This window comes from Danio rerio, chromosome 5 (assembly GCF_049306965.1).
Source record: "Danio rerio strain Tuebingen ecotype United States chromosome 5, GRCz12tu, whole genome shotgun sequence".
Classification (NCBI taxonomy): domain Eukaryota; kingdom Metazoa; phylum Chordata; class Actinopteri; order Cypriniformes; family Danionidae; genus Danio; species Danio rerio.
This window is the reverse complement of record NC_133180.1, coordinates 23,280,966-23,301,058: the sequence shown is the minus strand read 5'-3', so window position 1 is coordinate 23,301,058 and position 20,093 is coordinate 23,280,966. Positions and strand designations below refer to the sequence as shown.

The 20,093-nt window shown below is 34.9% G+C and overlaps 2 protein-coding genes and 1 long non-coding RNA gene across 6 annotated transcripts in view; 2 read left to right on the top strand and 1 right to left on the bottom strand.

The window, feature by feature from the left end:
• On the top strand, positions 1-13,890 carry nono (non-POU domain containing, octamer-binding). 4 transcript variants are annotated; one of them, XM_021476008.3, is made up of 10 exons: positions 1-71; positions 3,801-3,948; positions 4,036-4,229; positions 6,312-6,613; positions 6,709-6,804; positions 10,389-10,585; positions 11,387-11,571; positions 12,063-12,093; positions 13,093-13,172; positions 13,260-13,843. In XM_021476008.3, exons 2-10 carry the CDS (start codon positions 3,801-3,803, stop codon positions 13,347-13,349), a joined length of 1,323 nt encoding a protein of 440 aa, XP_021331683.1. In that variant the 5' UTR covers positions 1-71; the 3' UTR covers positions 13,350-13,843.
• Positions 10,421-17,557, bottom strand: LOC141385802 (uncharacterized). Its single transcript, XR_012406823.1, has 2 exons — positions 17,463-17,557; positions 10,421-11,591 (listed from the first exon to the last, which is right to left on the bottom strand). It is a non-coding gene; the product is annotated as an uncharacterized lncRNA (long non-coding RNA).
• casp22 (caspase 22, apoptosis-related cysteine peptidase) overlaps positions 16,521-20,093 on the top strand; it is a 9,082-nt gene continuing 5,509 nt past the window's right edge. The window contains exons 1-2 of the mRNA XM_073952118.1: positions 16,521-16,850; positions 17,930-18,265. Coding sequence (XP_073808219.1) covers positions 16,844-16,850; positions 17,930-18,265 — 343 coding nt within the window. The 5' untranslated portion in view covers positions 16,521-16,843. The remainder of the gene's footprint in view (positions 16,851-17,929; positions 18,266-20,093) is intronic.

Here is a 20,093-nt window from a genome sequence, read left to right as displayed (position 1 = left end):
GTTCCGCCCTTCTCCTCTTTGTGACCAACGCTGCGTGTGTTACTGGAGCGGATTAATAACTCGTATAAAAGGTATTTTGATGCTTGTTTTCTTTAATATCTTGTGCGGAATCATTATGTGTTTGTTCCTGATTGAATCTGTTGGTTTATGTAAGCTCGTGCTGCTCATTGCGTTGAGTGCGTCTCACCGGCTCACGTTCCGATTTGCAAAGCCACAAACGCTAATTACGCAAGTGGGACAATAAATAACGTAAAATAAAGCAAGTAAGTTACGCGGATTAATATAAGATATTCAGTTTTAACCGATGAAATATAAATATAAGAATAGGGTGTAGTAGAATAGTAGAAAATACCGTACGCTAACGTTACGTTAGCAGTGAATCAAACAATTGAAAACAAAGAGCCCAAATTTCACCCAAAAAACACGCTCATAATGACGAAAATCTATTACTGAACAATAAAGTTAATTTGCCATCAAATATACATTATTAGCACAGTAATGTTCGTATAAATGTATAACCTATACATCACCTTTTATTCATTCATTTATTTGTAATTATCCGGTCTTCCATTACTGTCTATTTCTAATATGTTTTCTATTAACGTTAACGTTAGCTTACATTTATTTTTGTGGATTTAAACAATTCTTCACTTTCTAGTCGATTTTCTTCACGTTTTTATATCTTCCATTTTCTCGATATAAAAATTACTCTAATCTTCTAACTTCAACAACCCGTTTAGTCTTTTGTAGATCTCCAATTTATTTACTATTATTATTTAAGATTGTTTTCTTCATAAGACGAAGACTCGGAGTCGGAATTATTTACTTATTTTTGATGTGTTGTTGCTTTTATATAAAAGTTAAATGAGCTGAGTAAATGTATTTATTAAAAAAGTCAATAATAGAAAATTAATTTGGCATCAAATATGCAATATTAGTAAATTAATAGTCGTATAAATATACACACATCGCCTTCTGATTCATTGTTTATTTAAAAAATACCGAGCCTCGATTACTCTCTGTTTCTAATATTTGTTCTATAAAATACTTTTTCTTTTTTTCTTTTTTTTCTTCCCAACACTTTTTTTCACAAATATCTTCTATTTTCCCCGATATAAAAAATACTTTGATCTTCTAAAATTAAAAACCTGTTTAGTCTTTTGTAGATCTAAGTTACTCCAGTTTTTTTATTGTGTAAGTTACTGCATTAGACGAAGACTCAGAAATATTTACTTAATTTTGTTGTGTTGTTGCTTTGGATAAAATTCAAATGAGCTGAGTAAATAAATTTATGGGGAAAAAAAGTCAATTAAAGAACGTTAAGTTGGCATCAATTATGCAATAAAATTAAATTAATTGTTGTATAAACATTTATACATCACCTTCTATTCTCTAATTTGTTTAAAAATGTCCTCCATTAGTCTAATATATTTTCTATTCTGTCATTTGTTTTTGTTAATTTAAACAAATATTCTCTTTCCAGTCCATTTTTTTTCTGTCTTTCCAACACCATTTTATAAAAGAACTTCCTTTTTTTTTCTCTAAAAAAATGCCTTGATCTTCTAACATGAACAGTCCAATTAGTGTTTTGTAGTTCTACTGTTTTTTATTTTATTCTTTATTTGTATACTTGGATGATGACTCACAATAATTTACTTATTGTTGTGTTGTTTTGGATAAAAGTTAAATGAGCTAAGTGAGTAAATGTATTTAATGAAAAAAGTCTACTACTATGCATTAATTTGGCGTCAAATATGCATTATTAGTAAATTAATAGTCATAAATATATGTACATACATCTCCTTTTATTTTATTATTTACTTTAAAATACCTGGGGCCTGTTTCAGAAAGGAGGTTAAGTGAAAACTCAGAGTATTTCAACCCTGAAATGAGAGAAACTCTGGGTTTTCCGTTTCAAAATGGCAGGTTTGTTAAACTCGAGAAAGCAGGGTAAGTCAAGCCTGTTACTGAAAGAAAGGTAACTTTAACTCAGAGTCAGTTACTGTGGTAACTTACTCTGTGAATCTAACTTGGTCAGAAGCAGGTTTTATTCTCTAAACTCTGAGTTTCTGTCGGTCTCCTCCCTTTTTTTTAAAGATGAAGCGGTATTTCTCGCCTTAGCCTTACGTTTCCACCCACCTATTTTAATGCTCATTTTGGATACGTGCAAAAAACGATTGATAGAAACGTCATGATGCACATAACTTTTTAAAATATGTATAAAAAAACGCGCATAACTGAGTAGGATAAACTTTTATTCAATAGAAAATGTGCGCATAAACTACGATGGAAACACTTTTACTGAACAAATTACAGTATGTACATTAAAAAAAAGATCATGATCATATGATAATGAAAATGTGTGTGAATGGACAAACAGCAGGCTGAGCACACTGTAACATGTCTTAAATATTGTCTTAGTCATTCTAAAATGCCTTAACTGTTTCAGTATTAGTGTATATTATTAATTACCTCCTGGTGCGTCTGGTGCGTGTCAAGAGTCTCCGCGTCTCATGGCTTCAGACGCCTCCACGTGTTTATTGTGTTTCAGCATTGTCTTCTGACATCGAGGCGCAAGTACATTAATTAGGCTAAATAAAGAATTAATTGACGCAGCTTCTTCTACCACAGCAAATTCTGTTTTTACTGTTGATATTTGGTGCCAGTTTAATCAGGAAGTGACGATTTTTTTCTCTTTGACTCGTTGGATGGAATTTTATTCGCATCTTCTATGCAATATTCCAGTTTTGCACATAAATTTATGTAATATATTTAGATGGAAAATAGCTATTGCCTACATTTTTGTCACACACAGAAGAACTGTACTAGAATGGCTTATGCTTTTTTAATAAATAATTAAATTGAATTCACCTTCGATATGCACTGTAACTAGATTAATGGGATTATTATTCTTTCTAAAAATTATTTTTAGTACTGCTTACCTTCTAAATGTTATATTAACCTCTATCACTTGATCAATAAAAAAGGCAGACACATAAGTGCACTGTTAAATCATTTAAAACTAATAAATGTGTAAAAAAGTTTAGAAAAAAATATTAACGTCACAAATTATTACTTATTTTATTATACTTAAATATTTAAATACTTAAAAAGTGAAATTAGGCATTGACTTGAGCCGCTGTTTTCCCACGCTAATTGTCTCTTCTTCACTGATGGTTGCTTCTTTTCAAATATATACACTCATATTTGCTATAACTTTGCATGAGAACATCAAGTTCAGCTGGAGAAATAAATGGTGATCTCTTTTATAAGATATTGCCATAGTCACTCGTAATGTCTGGGCTCCATTGATAATGCCTTTTTATAGTCACGGTGTGCGCGCTTAACTCTGAGTTGGTCTACTCGAAGTTGATTGACCCAACTCAGATCAGCTGTTCTGAAACCGAAAACTCAGAGTTTTTAATCTCTCGGTAAATCAACTCAGAGTTCAAGTTTAAACTCTGAGTTGTTTGAACCTCCTTACTGAAACAGGCCCCTGGTCATTGATTAGTCTAATATATTTTCTTTTTTGTCATTTATTTTTGTTTATTTAAAACAATAGTTAGCTTTCTAATCAATTTTTCTTTTCTGTCTTTCCAACACCATTTTATAAATGTCTACTTTGATCTTCTAAAATTAACGACCCGTTTAGTCTTTTGTAGATTTACTGTTTAATTTATTATTTTTATTTTGGTTTGAATTATTAGAGGTGTTATTAACCAATTTAGAATTTTTTTTTGTCAAGTTTTTCCAAATTGTCTTCTTAAAATCTTTTATTGACTATCCGTGTTTTTAAAAAGATGCAAGGAAACAGAGGACCCCGTTCAGAGCAGCAAAATCACGGCCCACAGCGACAGCAGCCCAACCCCCAACAGGAGCAGCAGAGGAAGCCCACTGGAGCCGACAGCAATGGACAACACACCGATGCTGGAGAGCAGAGCAGCCCTAGTAAGTGAAACTCATGGATTTACACCACCATTAAACTTTATATTGAATTGAGTGATGTTGACTGACTGACTGTTTTCTGTCCTGCAGATGCTGGTTTCACTATAGACCTGCAGAACTTCAAGAAGCCTGGTGAGAAGACCTACACGCAGAGAAGCCGGCTGTTTGTGGGCAACCTACCTGCCGGAACCACAGAGGAAGATGTGGAGAAGCTTTTCTCCAAGTATGGCAAGGCTTCGGAGATTTTTATCAACAAGGATCGAGGCTTTGGCTTCATCAGGCTGGTGAGTTTGGTTAGACGTCACCATGAAATAAAGTGTGATGGCAAAATTATGCTTGACAGTTTGTTGATAGACTGTTTTTGTAAGGTGAAAGAATAGCATGCGTAAAATACTTCTAGTAATGCTACTAATGTTGGCACAATACTGGAACATCCATTTCCCGCTAACATTTAAACACTGTTAGCGGGAAATTTCAGTAGCAAAATTGCAGTAACGTTGCAACTCTTAATTCTACTACATCTAATAGCACTAAAAACGCAGAAAGTTTTTTGGTTTTATTCATTTTAATAATGCCGCATGTGGTGGCTAAACCTTCCGAAAATAATTGGATTGGCTCCAACCAATGCTGCTTGCTCATTATTCCTGCCTACTGCTAAAAAAAACAACCAACTGTAGATTCAAAATACTTATATTAATGCAACGTGTTGACAATACTGGATTTTCGGTGCCAATTGGTACTGTGATTTTTAAAAAAAGTGTCCGTTTTAGCATTGCTTAAATGTTAGCGGGAAATGAAAGGTTTTAAAATTTCAGTTCCAAAACCCCAGTATTGTTTTTAATATCTCAGTAGTTTTTGGTACTGAAATTGCAGTAATGTCACAATACTAAATTCTACAATGTCTATAAACACAAAATGTGCAATATATTTTTTGGTTTTATTCATTTTAATTTTGCTGTATGTGGTTGCTAAACCTAAAACATAACCGTATTGACTCAAACCAATGCTGCTTTCTCATTCCTGCCTACTACTAAAAAAACATCCAACTGTAGATTCACTTTAGTTTTGGTTTCATGGCAAAAACACAAATCAATTACATATTTATTTTTTTGTGGCAAGAGCCCACTCAGTGTTTGTCCTGGACAATTCCTTTTACTGTAATGCACATTCTACTGGACAGTCCTGCTTTTAATAACTATAGAAGGCTTTTTTATGAAATATCTCTAAGAACGTCTTTAGCAAAGTGTCACCAGGAAAAATGTTAGAATTTTTATTATAAAATAAAGTAATAAGAAATAAAGTGTGATCGCAATATTATGTTTGACAGTTCATTGACTGGCAGTGTTTGTAAGGTAATGTAATTTCATATGTAAAATATTTCTATTCCTGCTACAAGTGTTGGCATAATACGGGAGTTCCTGTACCAATCGGTACTGTAATAAAAAAAAAAGAGTAAATTTTATTAATGCTTTAATGTTCGCGAGTACTGGACCGCTTTAACACTTCAGTACAGAAAGTTCAGTATTGTGACAGTAGAATTTAGTGTTTCATTTATGTCCAAAAACACACGATGCACAGAAAAGATTTTTGGGTTTATTATTTTTAATTATGCTCTATGTGATTACTGAAACCAAAAAATAATCGTAAAGGCACAAGTTGATTAAGTGATTTGTTTATGATAATAGAGAGTACTTTTTAAGAATATCACCTGACAATTAAAAACGGTTGTAATTGTTATCATTGTACCATACTTTTCAATGTTCTCAGACTACAAGACTAATGCAACATTAAGGCTGATTTATACTTCTGCGTCAAACACCGGCGTATGCTACGGCGCTGACGCATAGCCCATCGCCGTGGCCGTCGCCGTCACTGATGTGCACCTCTCAAAAATTGTAACTACACGTCGCAACAACGCGTAGCGCAAGCTCTGTGATTGGTCGGCTTGCTAGCGCCGACGAGTCTGGGCGGGACCGAGAGCCGCGCGAATGGCGCGAGCGATTGTTTACAAGTGTGGAGTCCCGTGAAGGAGCTCCGGATGGAAAGTTTTGTTCTTTGTTTACCTCATGGTTAAAGTTGTTGCACGTCCGCTGGTTCCTGCCTCAAAATGAGCGAGTTTGAGTCACTTGTACATCCAGGAAGTGTTCAGAATAGCAAAACAGAAGCGAAGAAACTCGACACAGAGGAACATTTACACCTCACTGCCCACTAGCGTTTCGGAAGTGTTAATGCAGACCAACGGAGACAGCGCGCAGAAGTATAAATGCCCAGCCACGCGCGTTGCCTGCGCCGTGAGTTGCGCCGGTCACTTGACGCAGAAGTATAAACCAGGCTTTAACCCTGACTTGCTGTTCTCTCATTATTAGGAAACGAAGACGCTTGCGGACATCGCAAAAGCTGAACTGGATGACACCATATTCCGAGGACGGCAGATTCGTGTGCGATTTGCCACCCATGGTGCTGCGCTGACGGTTAAAAACCTGCCTCAGTTTGTGTCCAATGAGCTTCTGGAGGAGGCCTTCTCCATGTTTGGTCCCATCGAACGTGCCATAGTCATTGTTGATGACCGTGGCAGGCCAACTGGGAAGGGAATTGTGGAGTTTGCTAACAAGCCATCTGCCAGGAAAGCTCTGGACCGGTGCGGAGATGGAGCTTTTCTTCTTACTGCGTAAGTATTTATGTTTCTGCTTATATGTAATGTTCTGTTCCTTTTGTGATAATAATAGATGGTTAATTAAGCTTGATTATTCCTCTTAAACTCAGATTCCCCCGGCCTGTTACCATTGAGCCAATGGAGCAGCTTGATGAGGAAGAGGGGCTTCCTGAGAGACTCATTAACAAAAACCCAGTATATCACAAGTAAGTTGATGTACTTTTTTGCTAGTGTGCCATTAGAATTTTGATTCATGGAAAAAAAAAAAACTGTAAATATTTATTATGGATGGACCAACATGAAAATTCTGCATGCTTTGTTGTAATTATTTATTAACTTGTGAAACAATATAAAGTTATTTTCTTATAGACTTATTTACAGAAAAATTTGAATGTCAATTGAGAGGTTTTAACAGTGTTTTTACCACAGTAACAGTGCTATAAGCAACAGGAAAAAGTATATTTCACGGGAACTTCCTGTCAATATGTCATTTGGGTGGAGTTTGCTTTACCAATAAGCATGTGCTCTTCATGCATAGAAAAGAATACATGTACACGAGCGTAATATCCACTGAGCAGAATATTTAAACTTTAAGCACAGCACATGCGGTGTGCTCTGATGCGCTTGTGTTTTAATCGGCACATACACAATCTGCCCTTGTGCAATGGAAATCTTTAAAGTGAATGCGTTTCATTGCGCAGAGCTTTCAGCACACGATGTAACTGTACAATATCAAGTCAATTCACAATATCAAATAATCCTAATCCCACTTTTTACATTACATGTGAACAAGTAACAAAATAAATAGAGGTTATCAAAATAATGTGATTAAAAAAACATTTTACAAGAGATTAGAAAGCATGATGCACCAGTGTTTCAGTCTAGTCCAAAGCCAGATACAGTTCCTAATAAAATGCTATGGCAATGAAGTCTTGGACATTCTGTTTGTTTGTTTGTTTGTTTGTTTGTTTGCTTTATTTATAGAGCACATTTAAAAACAACAGATGTTGACCAAAGTGCTTTACAAAACGACCAGCATACAAAATCTATACCTATATATAAAAAATTTGCAAAATATATAAAACAGATTAAAATTAATTACAATCAAAGGCAAGAGACAGAATGTGATTTTTTTAGATGAGACTTAAAAGCAGTGAAGAACATGACCGGATCTGTAAAGGCAGATCATTCCACAGTCGGGGGGCTGCAGCAGAAAAAGCCCTGTCACCTCTTGATTTCAACCGCGTTTTGGGGACAACTAGCTGAAATGTGTTTTCAGACCTGATTGGCCTCAATGAAGTGTGCCAGTGAAGAAGCTCAGAAATGTAAGTCGGTGCCAGACCATTCAAACTTTTAAAAACTAGAAGCAATAATTTTTATTGAATTCTAAATTGGACTGGGAGCCAGTGAAGAGACAATAAAACTGGTGAGATACTAGAGAATTTTTTTGTCCCAGTTAAATGCCTAGCAGCTGCATTTTGAACCAGCTGCAGGCGTGCTATTGATGCCTGTGAAACTCCAGAATACAAAGAGTTACAGTAGTCCAGTCTTGACATAATAAAAACATTAATGACAGTTTCCAGCTCTTTAAAAGAAAGAAAAGGCTTCAATTTGGCAATGTTCCTTAATTGATAGAAACCACTTTTGACGACTGAGTTTATTTGCTTGTCAAACTTTAACTAAGTGTCAAAAGTAACTCCAAGATTTTTTACGTGACTGTGGACCTTAGGCTTGATCGAACCTAAATTATTAATTGTAGATTCACAGACACTCAGAGGACCAAACACTACTACTTCAGTTTTTGATTCATTCAAGTGTAAGAAATTACCAGCCAGCCATTCCTTAATCTCGTTAAAACAGGTGAAAAAGGACTGTAAAACAGAATTTTCTCCCATTTTTATAGGCAAGTAAAGCTGAGTATCATCAGCATAAAGGTGGTAGCTTACATTATGCTTCTTACAAATTGCCGCCAAGGGAAGCATGTAGAAAGAGAAAAGAGCTGCGCCCAAAATTGAACCTTGGGGGACACCACACTCCAAACATGCAGATGAGGAAGAAAAGTTACCCAATTCAATAGAAAAGGTCCTCCCTGAAAGATAAGAACTAAACCAATTTAAAACATTTCCTTGAATCCCAGCCCACAATCTTAAACGCTCAATCAAGATATTGTGATGTATTGTTTCAAATGCCGCAGTCAGGTCTAGTAAAATTAGAAGTGCGCATTTTCCAGAATCAACCGTCAGAAAAATATCATTAGACACTTTTAGGAGAGCTGTCTCAGTGCTATGCCGTGTCCTAAAACCAGATTGAAATTAGTCAAGAATGTCATTTCCAATTAAGTGACTAGAAAGCTGTTGAAAGACAACTCTCTCCAAGATTTTAGACTGAAAAGACAATTTTGAAATTGGTTGATAGTTTTTTAAAACTGATGAATCCAGATTGGGTTTTTTTAAAAGGGGTTGTACTACAGCATGCTTAAAACAAGAAGGTACGACTCCACTCAGCAAACTAGAATTCACTATTGATAGAAGGTCTAATCCAACCACCTCCAATACCTGAATGAAAAGATGTGGAGGGATAATATCCAGTGAACAATGGGAGGGCTTCATATGGAGGACTAAGTCCACCAAATCATGTAACGTGATTGGTTTAAATTCATCCAAAAAGTGTGCTAGTGAAGGTGGGATGGTACTGTCAAGGAAAGCGTCTTGAAGCAGAATCCCAGCTCTAAGGGCTTCAATTTTACTAATAAAAAACTGTAAAAACTTTTCGCATGTTGTCTGGCAAATAGCAAGACCAGACGTAGTCTCAGTGTTTAAGGCTAAGTTAATTGTTTTAAAAAGAACTCTAGGGTTATTAGGAGCCTTTTTTATGAGATTAGCAAAGTATTCTGCTTTTGCGGCTTTAACTGCCTTCTGATATTTAATCATAGAGTCTTTTAAAATTTCATAATGCACCTGCAGTTTAGTTTTCTTCCATATTCTCTCCGCTTTTCTCCATAGCTGACGAATGCTACGGGTATCACCATTTAGCCACGGTTGTTGTTTGGCTTTAGGTTTTAAAATTTTCAAAGGAGCACACAGCTCCATGATTTCATTACAAGTGGAATTAAATAGTGACATTGACTCATTTATTTCCAACCCAAAAGGCAGAGATGGAAGTAGTGAATAAGCCTTCGTAAAATCACTGGCCGTTGAAGGATTCTGATGGTAGATAACAAAAAAATGTACAGTAAATGCACTTTCAGGTGATTTGATACAAAAGAATCCAAGAAATGTTGAAAAACATAGAAGTTTGAATGTGCATGAAGAGCTAGATCAGTACAATTTGGTTCTTTTTTTTTTTTTTGTGGTTCTAGAGAAACCATTTTCGTCATCTGCTGTTTGAGAGCTGCATGAAAGGGTTTAGCTTTAGGAAGCTGATACTGTTAATTATTTAAATTTAAAAAAAGCTTGATTAACCTATGAAACGTTGCTTAAATTGCCCTGGTACGCTTGTAATTATGTATTGCTATATATTAGAAAATATTAATATTATTATAACTACTACAACTTCAAGTTTTGTATATGTTATGACATTGTTTGCTAGTGCATTTGTTTAATTTGTTAGTGCAGCCTTTATCAAATAAATTAATACAATTGGGAAAAATTTGCTCAAGTATTTACTTACAAAATCATTTATTACATTATGATTAAATAACAAATAAAGGTCCAGTTTGTTCTCATTGTACATTATTCTGCATATTAGACGGTTATGTAAACACAGTAACCTGTCTTATTCTGTCCATTAGAGAGCGTGAGCAGCCTCCCCGCTTCGCCCAACCAGGCTCATTTGAGTACGAGTATGCAATGCGCTGGAAGGCCTTAATGGAAATGGAAAAGCAGCAGTACGAACAGGTCGACCGAAACATAAAAGAGGCTAAAGAGAAGCTGGAGACTGAACTGGAAGCTGCACGGCATGAACACCAAGTCATGCTAATGCGACAAGGTGAGTTCTCACTCATTAAAATCTGCTTATGTTTATTTTGCTAGTGCACAATGTTAGTCATAAAGTGAACAATAAATCCCTGCAAAATAATTTACTGAGAGCAGAAAGCTTGATCTTTTCCTTGATTAATCTCTAATCAAAATCTAATCATTTGCTTCTGGAAGTCCTCCTCTGATGTCAATTTGAAGGCTTTGGTGAGATGCTTAGCCACGCCCCTCCAACTCCTAATTAACTGCGGGTGAAAGATGAACCAGCCCCTTACTTTAGCATCAGTTAGAAATGTCAACATACTGAAGTATACACCTGTTGCAACTTCTCACCAGTTCATGTAAATTAATGTTCATTGAAAAGTTTTTCCCAATTTGTTTGTTAGCTGTACCACTTTAACAGTAATTTGTAACCCTTTAACCCCTGAATCTATAACTAATATTTTATTAATGACAGATTTGTATGGTCATGGTTTACCGATGTTGGGTTAAAGATCACATGACGTGTGTTTTTAATCAAATAAATCTTTTTTTTTTTCCATTATAAATTAATTGTTTCATTTTAATGTTTACCTTTTTGTAATATAACTTTGCCAGTTTCTAATTTTCCTCACAAATCCACAAACTTTTCTCAGTTTTATGTACTATGATTTAAAGCATGCCCACAAAACCAATGCTCTTAAACGCCACACATCTCTTAAAATAATCAAATCACTCTTTTCCAAACTATATAATTGTCTGTTGAATGTAGATCCAGTCAAAAAGCAAATGCACAGCATTCAATCAAATTTGTTTCTCTCACTCTCTGCTTCAGATCTCCTGCGCAGACAGGAAGAGTTGAGGAGAATGGAGGAGGCTCACAGCCAGGAGGTGCAGAAACGCAAACAGATGGAGCTGCGTCAGGAGGAGGAGCGGCGGAGGAGGGAGGAGGAGCTCCGGGCCCATTCTGAGGAGCTGATGAGGAGACAGCAGGGCCAGGGAGGCAACTTCTCTGAGAAGGTGAGTCTGAATTTGTTGATCTTTTAAAAAATAAATAAATAAAAATCACTTCTTTCCCCCCCCCCCTAATTTTATGCAGCTCTATGAAGCTCTGCCTTGTGATAAAAATCTTTCTGCATTTTGTTTTCTAAGCCACTAAGTGGTGCTATAATAGTACTTTTACAGGTTATGAGGTCAATGTAGTAGTCAACTGTGTTAGAAATAAAAAGAATACTGATTTAATAAGGTTTTTGAACTTTTCATTAGATTATTTGTTTGATGGTTGGACTAAAATGTTTAGAAAAGATCTGCAAATGACACAAATGCATTATAGGTTTTTTATTTGTTATATAATGTCATCCTTATACACAATTTATTTTATAAAGCTTGCATTTAAATAACAAAGATTGTAGTATATCAGGGCCTTTATTCAGTTATTTTGTGCTTTGTTTGAGGGTTAAAAATTTTTGAAAAGTTTGATGTAATAAACTATTTGTTTTTGTTTTTTTCAGAGAGATCCTGATATGAGGATGCATATGGGAGGTAAGAAAGGGACTCAACTTGCCATTAGTGGCATTGACTTTGTTTGTCTGTCATTTTTCTCTCCATGATTGGTCTTCTGTTCATGTTTGTAATATATTACACTGTTCAAAAGTTTAACAGTGCACAAAAAGAAAAATCCTCATCGTTCGAAGTCCCTGTTTAAAATGTTTAGTGATGATTTTCTGCCTAAAAATTGCTTTCCCCCCCTTTTTTTGAACATTTCTGAAAAGTTTTACCTTAATTCCAATGGGTTATATGCACAGCTAGTGTTTTTCAGCTAATGATGAACTTCCGGTGGAAAGTTTATGTGACTATTCTCAATGTCATGACTTTTTATTTACATCATCGATGTTGTAATGCAAGTAAAATATAATCAGTTAAATAGACTTGAGAATCCATTTGGTTGTTGAGGCGTAAAAAGAGATGAAAGATTGTTGAAACGCAGGTGTTGTCATTAGCCGCAGGCTAGTGCAGAAACTCCATTGAAAATACTAGGATAAAATTAAGTTCCATATTTTAAAGACGTGCCATGGAAAAATGTCATTTAATGCAGTGCTTCTTGCTCCATCTGATACCCACTTTATATGGTATCTCAGCCAGGCAGGAAAGATCGCAGTTTTTTTTTTTTTTTTTTTTTTTTTTTTTGTATGTGATGACAATTCATCAGAAGCCCTGGGGCTGGCCGACTGTAATTGAAAGTCTGTGTGCATTATGGATTTAAAAGAATCTTTTCCCAGTAATTGTTTATAGGCAGCCCCATTACTTGAACAGTAATTTTACACGCTTAAATTACTAACAGAGCACAATTTAGAGATCTAATGAACAATTAAAGATATAATAACACTCAAATGTTCGCAAACATGTGAATTGCACACAACAGTTTTTACTTTAATCCCAGATTTTAAACTTTTCTTCAAGTAGGTGTCTAAATATACACTGTTGTATTCCTAACTTGTTTTCATGACACAATCTGTGTTTTCTTTCATGGTGGGGTGACAGGTCAGGGAATGGGCATGAACAGGAACCCGATGGGTGGAAATGCCTCAAACACAGGCTCTACCAACTTGACTTCTAATGAGGTACTAATTTCTCCACATACACTTCGAAGACTGTATGTGTAGAGTATGCATGCGTGTAAGCATATTTCTCTGTCTCTCTTTCAGCAGGGAGCTTCTGGTAATCCAGGTGGTCTTCCTCTTCCCTTCCCTCGTCCTGGACCTAATGATTTTGGCGCCAACAAACGCCGCAGATTCTGAGACCACCGGCCAAACATCTTTAGTTTTTTTCCTTCTTTTTTTTTTTTTTTAATTTTTTTTACATACTGTAAAATATTTTAAGTGCAAATTGTGGTTTTGTAGAGCCTGAGATGAATTTGTGTATTCAAATCTTTTAATCAGGTTTAAGTTTTAAGTTCCTCTGATCTCCCATCCCCTTTAACATCTGAAGAGATGTTTCCAGAAACTAATTGAGCCCAGTTCTGGGGGAAAAACCCTCACGGTTATGATTTATTACTATAGAGAGTCTTCATCTGTGAACAGGGATTTACTTGTGCTTGGAAACAGCTCCAGGGTGGATATTTCAGCATTGTATAGCCCTATTTTTGTCATTTTTATTAATTTTCTCTCTTTTGTATTTCACCCAGCAGTGACTTTTTCTAAAGTAGAAATTAGCTATTGTCCGTCTCTTGTCCTCTGCAATGCTTGCCTTTCTAGACAACTTTAAATAAATTCATAACTACATGTTACACACAGTCAAGTGTTGCTCGTGGTGTTCTTGGATTGAAATTCATTATTTGGCTTTTTTTTAAAAGCTGTTGCAAGGAAGAAAATTCTTCATCCCAAAGTCAATGAGGTTTTTTTAATGGGATTTCAGTTAAATCACTTAAATAGGTTTTGCGGCTAAACAAACATACTTTAATGTTTTATTCTATGACATAAAATGCATCAGTTACATCACACACTCTGTTTCTTTTTATTTTCTTTTATTATTATTTTTTTTTTCTTTATAGGGTACGCTTCTTTAAAAAAATGTTTGCTAAATGGGACTACAGGCAGTGTCGGAAATGTACGAGCTAAACTGGTCTGGAGCTGACAGTCATTGAGCTTAACTGGTCTGGAAAGCACATTTACAGCATGCGTTGGGCATTTTAAATAATCTGTTAGTTATTTGTTTTCATAAACAATATTTTATAGTTGGTAGTATTTTTCTAATTGCTGATTCATATAATGTTTAGATAATGACTTGTAGAGACCGTCATGACAGTTTCATTAGGGTTGGGGAGGGTATCGTTTATTTTAATAAAGCTGTTTTATGAAGATATTGCTTACCATAGGGCACACTGTTTCTTTCCTGCTTTCAGTAATGCAGATGTGTGAATAAATTAGTCAATTTAAGAATATTTACTGGCATTTTTTACGTGATTCTTTTACATTAACATCTAATGATTTTTTCGTCATTATTTTCTTTATCTAAACTGAGTTGTAACCATAACTGCAATATTTATACTCCTCAAACTCCTTTACACTTCCCTTAAAATTTGTAACTTTATTGTTACAGCACTTTGATTTTTTTTAAACACTGTTTAGTCATCTAATGTATCTCCATTTTGTGTATTAATACAAATAAAATCCGAGCAGGTTTAAATAATTAAAATGATCATTGTGATTCCACAAGCAAATATCATGGTTTTTGATGACTTCAATGTTTGATATTGGGCCGCTTCTCTCTCATTTTTATTTTTTCATGCCATAACCCTGTTTCAAGATTTCAGATTTTCTTGTAGGTTTTCAAAGCCAGCCACTGAGCTCCTAACTAATAATTTCATCTCCAAGTCCTTACAGGTTACAGAGAATCAGTCGTCTGGCCAAGGCAGCAGGCACGTGCACAAATAGGGCTCAACCTGTGCAGTGCACATGCCCTTTTTAGTCTTGGATAGAAAGTGCCCTTCCAAAATGATATGAAGTGCCCCTGCGACAACTTTTAAATATCTTTTGTGTTCAACAGAAAAAAAAAAACACTTTTGCAACAAGAGTAGAGACATTTTTTTTATTTTGTTAGTGTGAACTTTTCCTTTAAAGCACAGCTGTCAAACTCAGTTCCTGGAGGGCCACAGCTCTGCACAGTTTAGTTTCAGCCCTAATTAAACACACCTAATCAAAATAATTGAGTTTGATGCCTACAGATGAGCTTTGAAGCAGGGCTGGAACTAGACTGCAGGGTTGCGGCCCTCCAGGAACTGAGTTTGACACCCCTGCTTTAAAGGCATGGTCGAACAGCATTTACTTTGTTGATGGTTTTTGGTACCCATGCTCTCAGTGGATAATGGCATCAAATTATTCACTAGAAAACGACTAAAAATACAGAGCAAGCACACCAATTTTAATTGTTTTGTTTGTTTCCAGCAACAATGTTAATTAAAACATTAAGCTTTTTCTTTTATAAAATGAACTAAATAATCATGGGGATTGATATTGTTGAATTTTCAAACTTTGAAATGTTTCTATTGCTGCTACAGCTCATTGTGTTCCTTCATTTACATTAGAGAACATGTTTTTCTTAAATTATTCAGAAAAAAATTCTGTACCTGAACTTAAAACATATTTTTAAACTGAATGAGATAAAAATTTTGCATTGTGTACACTGGACAAACCTAAAGCACCTTCCTCATGTAGATCCTGCTTGAAATCGCTGTAATTCCACCCCAGCCACTCATGCATGTTTTGGTCTTGTATAAAGCTTAACTGCTTTTGGGACACTTTTTTTAAAAACTATATCTGTTTTTTTGGGTATCTATATCCCTTGTTAACTGATTGCCATTTTTTTATTTTTCCCATGTCATAATCTTACAAAGATTACACCTGGCCAAACGACTAATTGCTTGGGTGGAAGGATCAGAAACCTCAAGCCCAACACAGTGGATCCGTGATATCCTCTTCTTCCTAAAGTAGGAAAAATTAGACTGTCTAAAAGTTCATCTAACCTTTTAGGTTAAAGAACATTTGGGACCCATTTAGGTAATATATCCAAGAAGATGTTTTATTGCCAAATATAGACCAAGTCCTTGTTCTAGCAAATTGATCACAATTGATAAGTTCAGAGTGTATTGTGTGATACAGATTGTACAATTGTAGTTTTTGTTAAGCCACATTATTATTGACCTTTTTATTGGTATTTTTTTATAAATGCTTTTTAAAACAATTGTTTTTGTCTTTTTAACTGTAATTTTTAAATAAACGTATAACACCTGAATGACAGTAAAGATAGATGTGGGGGATTAGAGTTGTAAAGGGTGAAATTCAATGATGAATATCCCTTTTCCAGATTTTGAGCTTATTTCAATGCTTGCTGTTTTTTCATTATTAAATCTATTGGCTAAACACTTCAGCATGATCATTTTAAAGATAATCTGTCTCCTTTAAGCTTCATGCCCATTAATGCCTACTAAATTACCCGTAAATAAACACATACTTACTGTCTACTTAAGCATTTTAAACTGTAATCATTCATTATTTTAGGGAAAACATACACAAAAAGTATTTAATTGTCTCTGTTGTCATTGCAAACTCAGTGACAGAAGGACATTATGAGATTTGTTTGTAGATGTTGACATTGAGATCAGGAAGCGTCTTGCTCGATTCGAGTGTACCGTAAGTGTAGGCGTGATCCTAATTCTTTAGTCGACCCTGCAGCGACGGCTGGACCAGATAAAACTGAATTAAGTTTTTTAATTCGACGACTTTTATAAAACGAAATGGCAGGTAAGAAGAACTAATCTGTGTGAGTTAGGACAGAGAGAAAGTTACTTGTAACTTCATTCAGATTGAACGTTTTTGAAAATCCTTAGAGCAATGTGGCGACAAGTGAAAGTAAAGGAAGTCCGTTACTTATACAAGTAGTGGTTTACTCTTAATTAGCCTTTCAGAAATGTATGGAAACTTTACAGCAGCGTGTGAATCAAATTATCATTACATTAATTAATTGGTAAGCTTAAGGTTTCTTCATGGATATATACAGCCCCTCTCCTGCTTTTCACTTTTACAGCCCACTCCTGCTCTCATTCTGACTAGTAAGGTAACTCCATTCTGACAGAGGGAGCGTTTCGTTTGTGAGTGAATCTCCGTTACGAACGACGTCCTTCACTAGCCGACAATAATTCAAGTTAGCACCACAGCATCTCGTTTTCATATTTCTTTTGCATTGTTTGCTGATTTTATTCAACAAAACTAGCATAAGCCGAGTGTTTAGTGTGAGTTAGTGCTTTTGCCTTATGGTGAATGCAGTAAGTGTCATTATCATTATCAGTAACTTTATCTGTTTAACACAAAAGTTCATGACACACAAAAACGTAAAAAGACAAAAAAACAACTTACCTTTGAAATGTTCTACACCCGTAGACAGCGCTAAAGTCAAGCATCTTCACGTATTAGCACTGTCTTGACTAGTGCGGTTGAATGACACTTGTCCTATGAGCACTGTACAAATATGGCGGCGCTAGTGACGCATGCTCAGGGTCCCCATGCGATATCTAGTGTTTATATCTATGAGGTTTCATTAGTTAGTCTAATGGTTTACTCACCTGAAGTAACCTAGTAATGGTAGTTCAACATTAATAGGCTAATAATAACGCATTATAAAATCTAAATTCTTGGCAAATTAGTTGTTGCACTGTGAGTTAAAGTTAACATGAACGTTAAGAACGAACAACTTTATTTCCATTGTCAAAATCACGCTAACAAAGACAAATAAATATTGCAATAAATGTGTTGTTCGATGTTTGTCAATGTTACTAATTACATACATCCTTTAATATGTACCCAACTGTCTTACGAACTTTCAGATCAACTTTTGGAAAACCTTCGCCCTGATCTGATTAAAGGTTTATCAGAGCGCGTCATCAATGGTTTGCTGGATGATCTTCAGCAAAAAAGGGTGTTTGGCGAAGAGGAGATTGAAGTTATACAGCATAGGATGAAAACACGGGCTGATCAAGCTCGCCATGTGATTGATGATGTGAAGCGAAAAGGAGTCAAAGCAAGTGAAATTATGCTAGCAAGCTTGAAGACCAGAGACCCTCATCTCTACGACACCCTGGGCATTGAAAGATTATTAGTACCAGTTCCTGAGACAGAGCTGACCCCTAGTCAACTATCTGAAACGACAGGCTGTTCTACGGGTAGGCCATAAATTCCACATAAAGTTCACAGATTGTATTTATATATAAGTAAAAAAGTAATATTTTAAATTGATACTATATTTATTGTTGATTTTGTGGCATTTAGGTAACACATTGATCAAATGAAAATAAGTGCTCATACGAAAATTAACCAGGTTTTGCAACAAAGCAAGTTTTTAGTAAAATATAAATGGTTGCCTAGTTCCCAATTCATGTTCCACAAAAAAAAAAAAAAAAAAAAAAATTTAGTATGCTTTTACTTTAACTTTTTAACCACCTGCTCTAATTTAGATTATGTTTTTAAATAAATTGGTCTTACACTTCCCAGCAAGCATTTTTTTTTTTTGTTAACTTTGTTTTTAAAAGATGTCTAAAAGACATCTTAGCATAGTCGTCTTGCCTAAACCAAGGCTTAATTTGGGCAGTCAGTGAAAATTTAATTAAATAAATTTAATAGACATCTAAGAATTTAAAGCTACTAGACTAGTCATCAAAAAAAAAAAAAACAGAAATGAATGAATACACATATAAAGTCTGTCGAATCTGTCAATTTGACGACTAGTCTAGTTTTGGGCTATTTTTAGATGTCTATTAGATTTTCGCTGAGAGCCCAAGTTTATCCCTGTTTTAGCCAAAGCTGACTACGTTTAGATGACCATTAGAGATCTATTAAACACACAGTTGTTTGCCGGGTTCATATTTTCTGATTTTTCATAGTATATGTTTTAATTCCGCTACTTTTACCATAAACCGACATATCAACTATTGGGTAGAGGTTGATATTTTAGACATTATGGAATGTGTTAAAAATGCATTAAGTTTGTTAACTAGCAAGATTAGGAGTTAAGAAATGCAATAAAAAAATTTGGTGGGGCAAAATTTCCTTGCTGAGATAATAAAAATTATATCATCACACAAGTTCTATTTCCATTCTACAAATACCATTAAACCAATACAAAGCACCAACTGCTCACCAATAAAAGCAAACACTGTAACTATTAAAGCCATAATACATTTTTAAAGGTTTCTATTATTTGCAGCAGGGTTACACTGGTAATAATTTCTGTAAATTACACAGTATTTAACTGTAATAATAACTATTAGAGAACAGCGGGGACGAAAGTTATAAAGTGATTTTCTCGAAGCCCTGACAACATTTGCTATAACAGCACTTTCCGCATGCAACTCTTGATAGAGCTGCCAAATATCAGCTGATTTCAGGACCATCTCTCATGGTTAGGTCAGAATTTTAGTTTTTAAGTGCAGAAAGAAAATGATTGCGGGTCTTTTTTCTTTGCACAAGTTGTGTTTCTCTTTTTATGCATCACAGTAATGATCAATCTACAGGTTATTTAGTGCAGTAACACATCCTTCAGTCTTCAAGTTTTTCAGATTAAAAGTAACTCAGGTTTAAATGACAAGAGTTCCAGAGGGGATGAAAGGAACACTATTATTTATATCTGACTGCTAATAGACAAACCTTATTCTTCACATTAGAGTTTTCAGTGTTTTGATTAAGATGTTTTATTAGATTAATGCATGTTGCCAATAATATTAAAAAATATTCAACAATTGTAAGAAATTTTAACATATTGCATTGTTGGATTGCTTTTGAAACTTTTTACGGAACTGAAATTTTAAATAAAAATGCAGCATAATATTTGAAAACAAAGGACAAAATATGTCTGCAGTTAAAATTAACAATGTTATAGTCAGACATATTTAATATCAACAAGATTAAGCCAGTAAATCTAGCAAATATTGTTGTGTTACTTTTGTTTCTACTGACGGGCTCAAAAGTAATAGTGTGCAATATATGTTTAAAGTG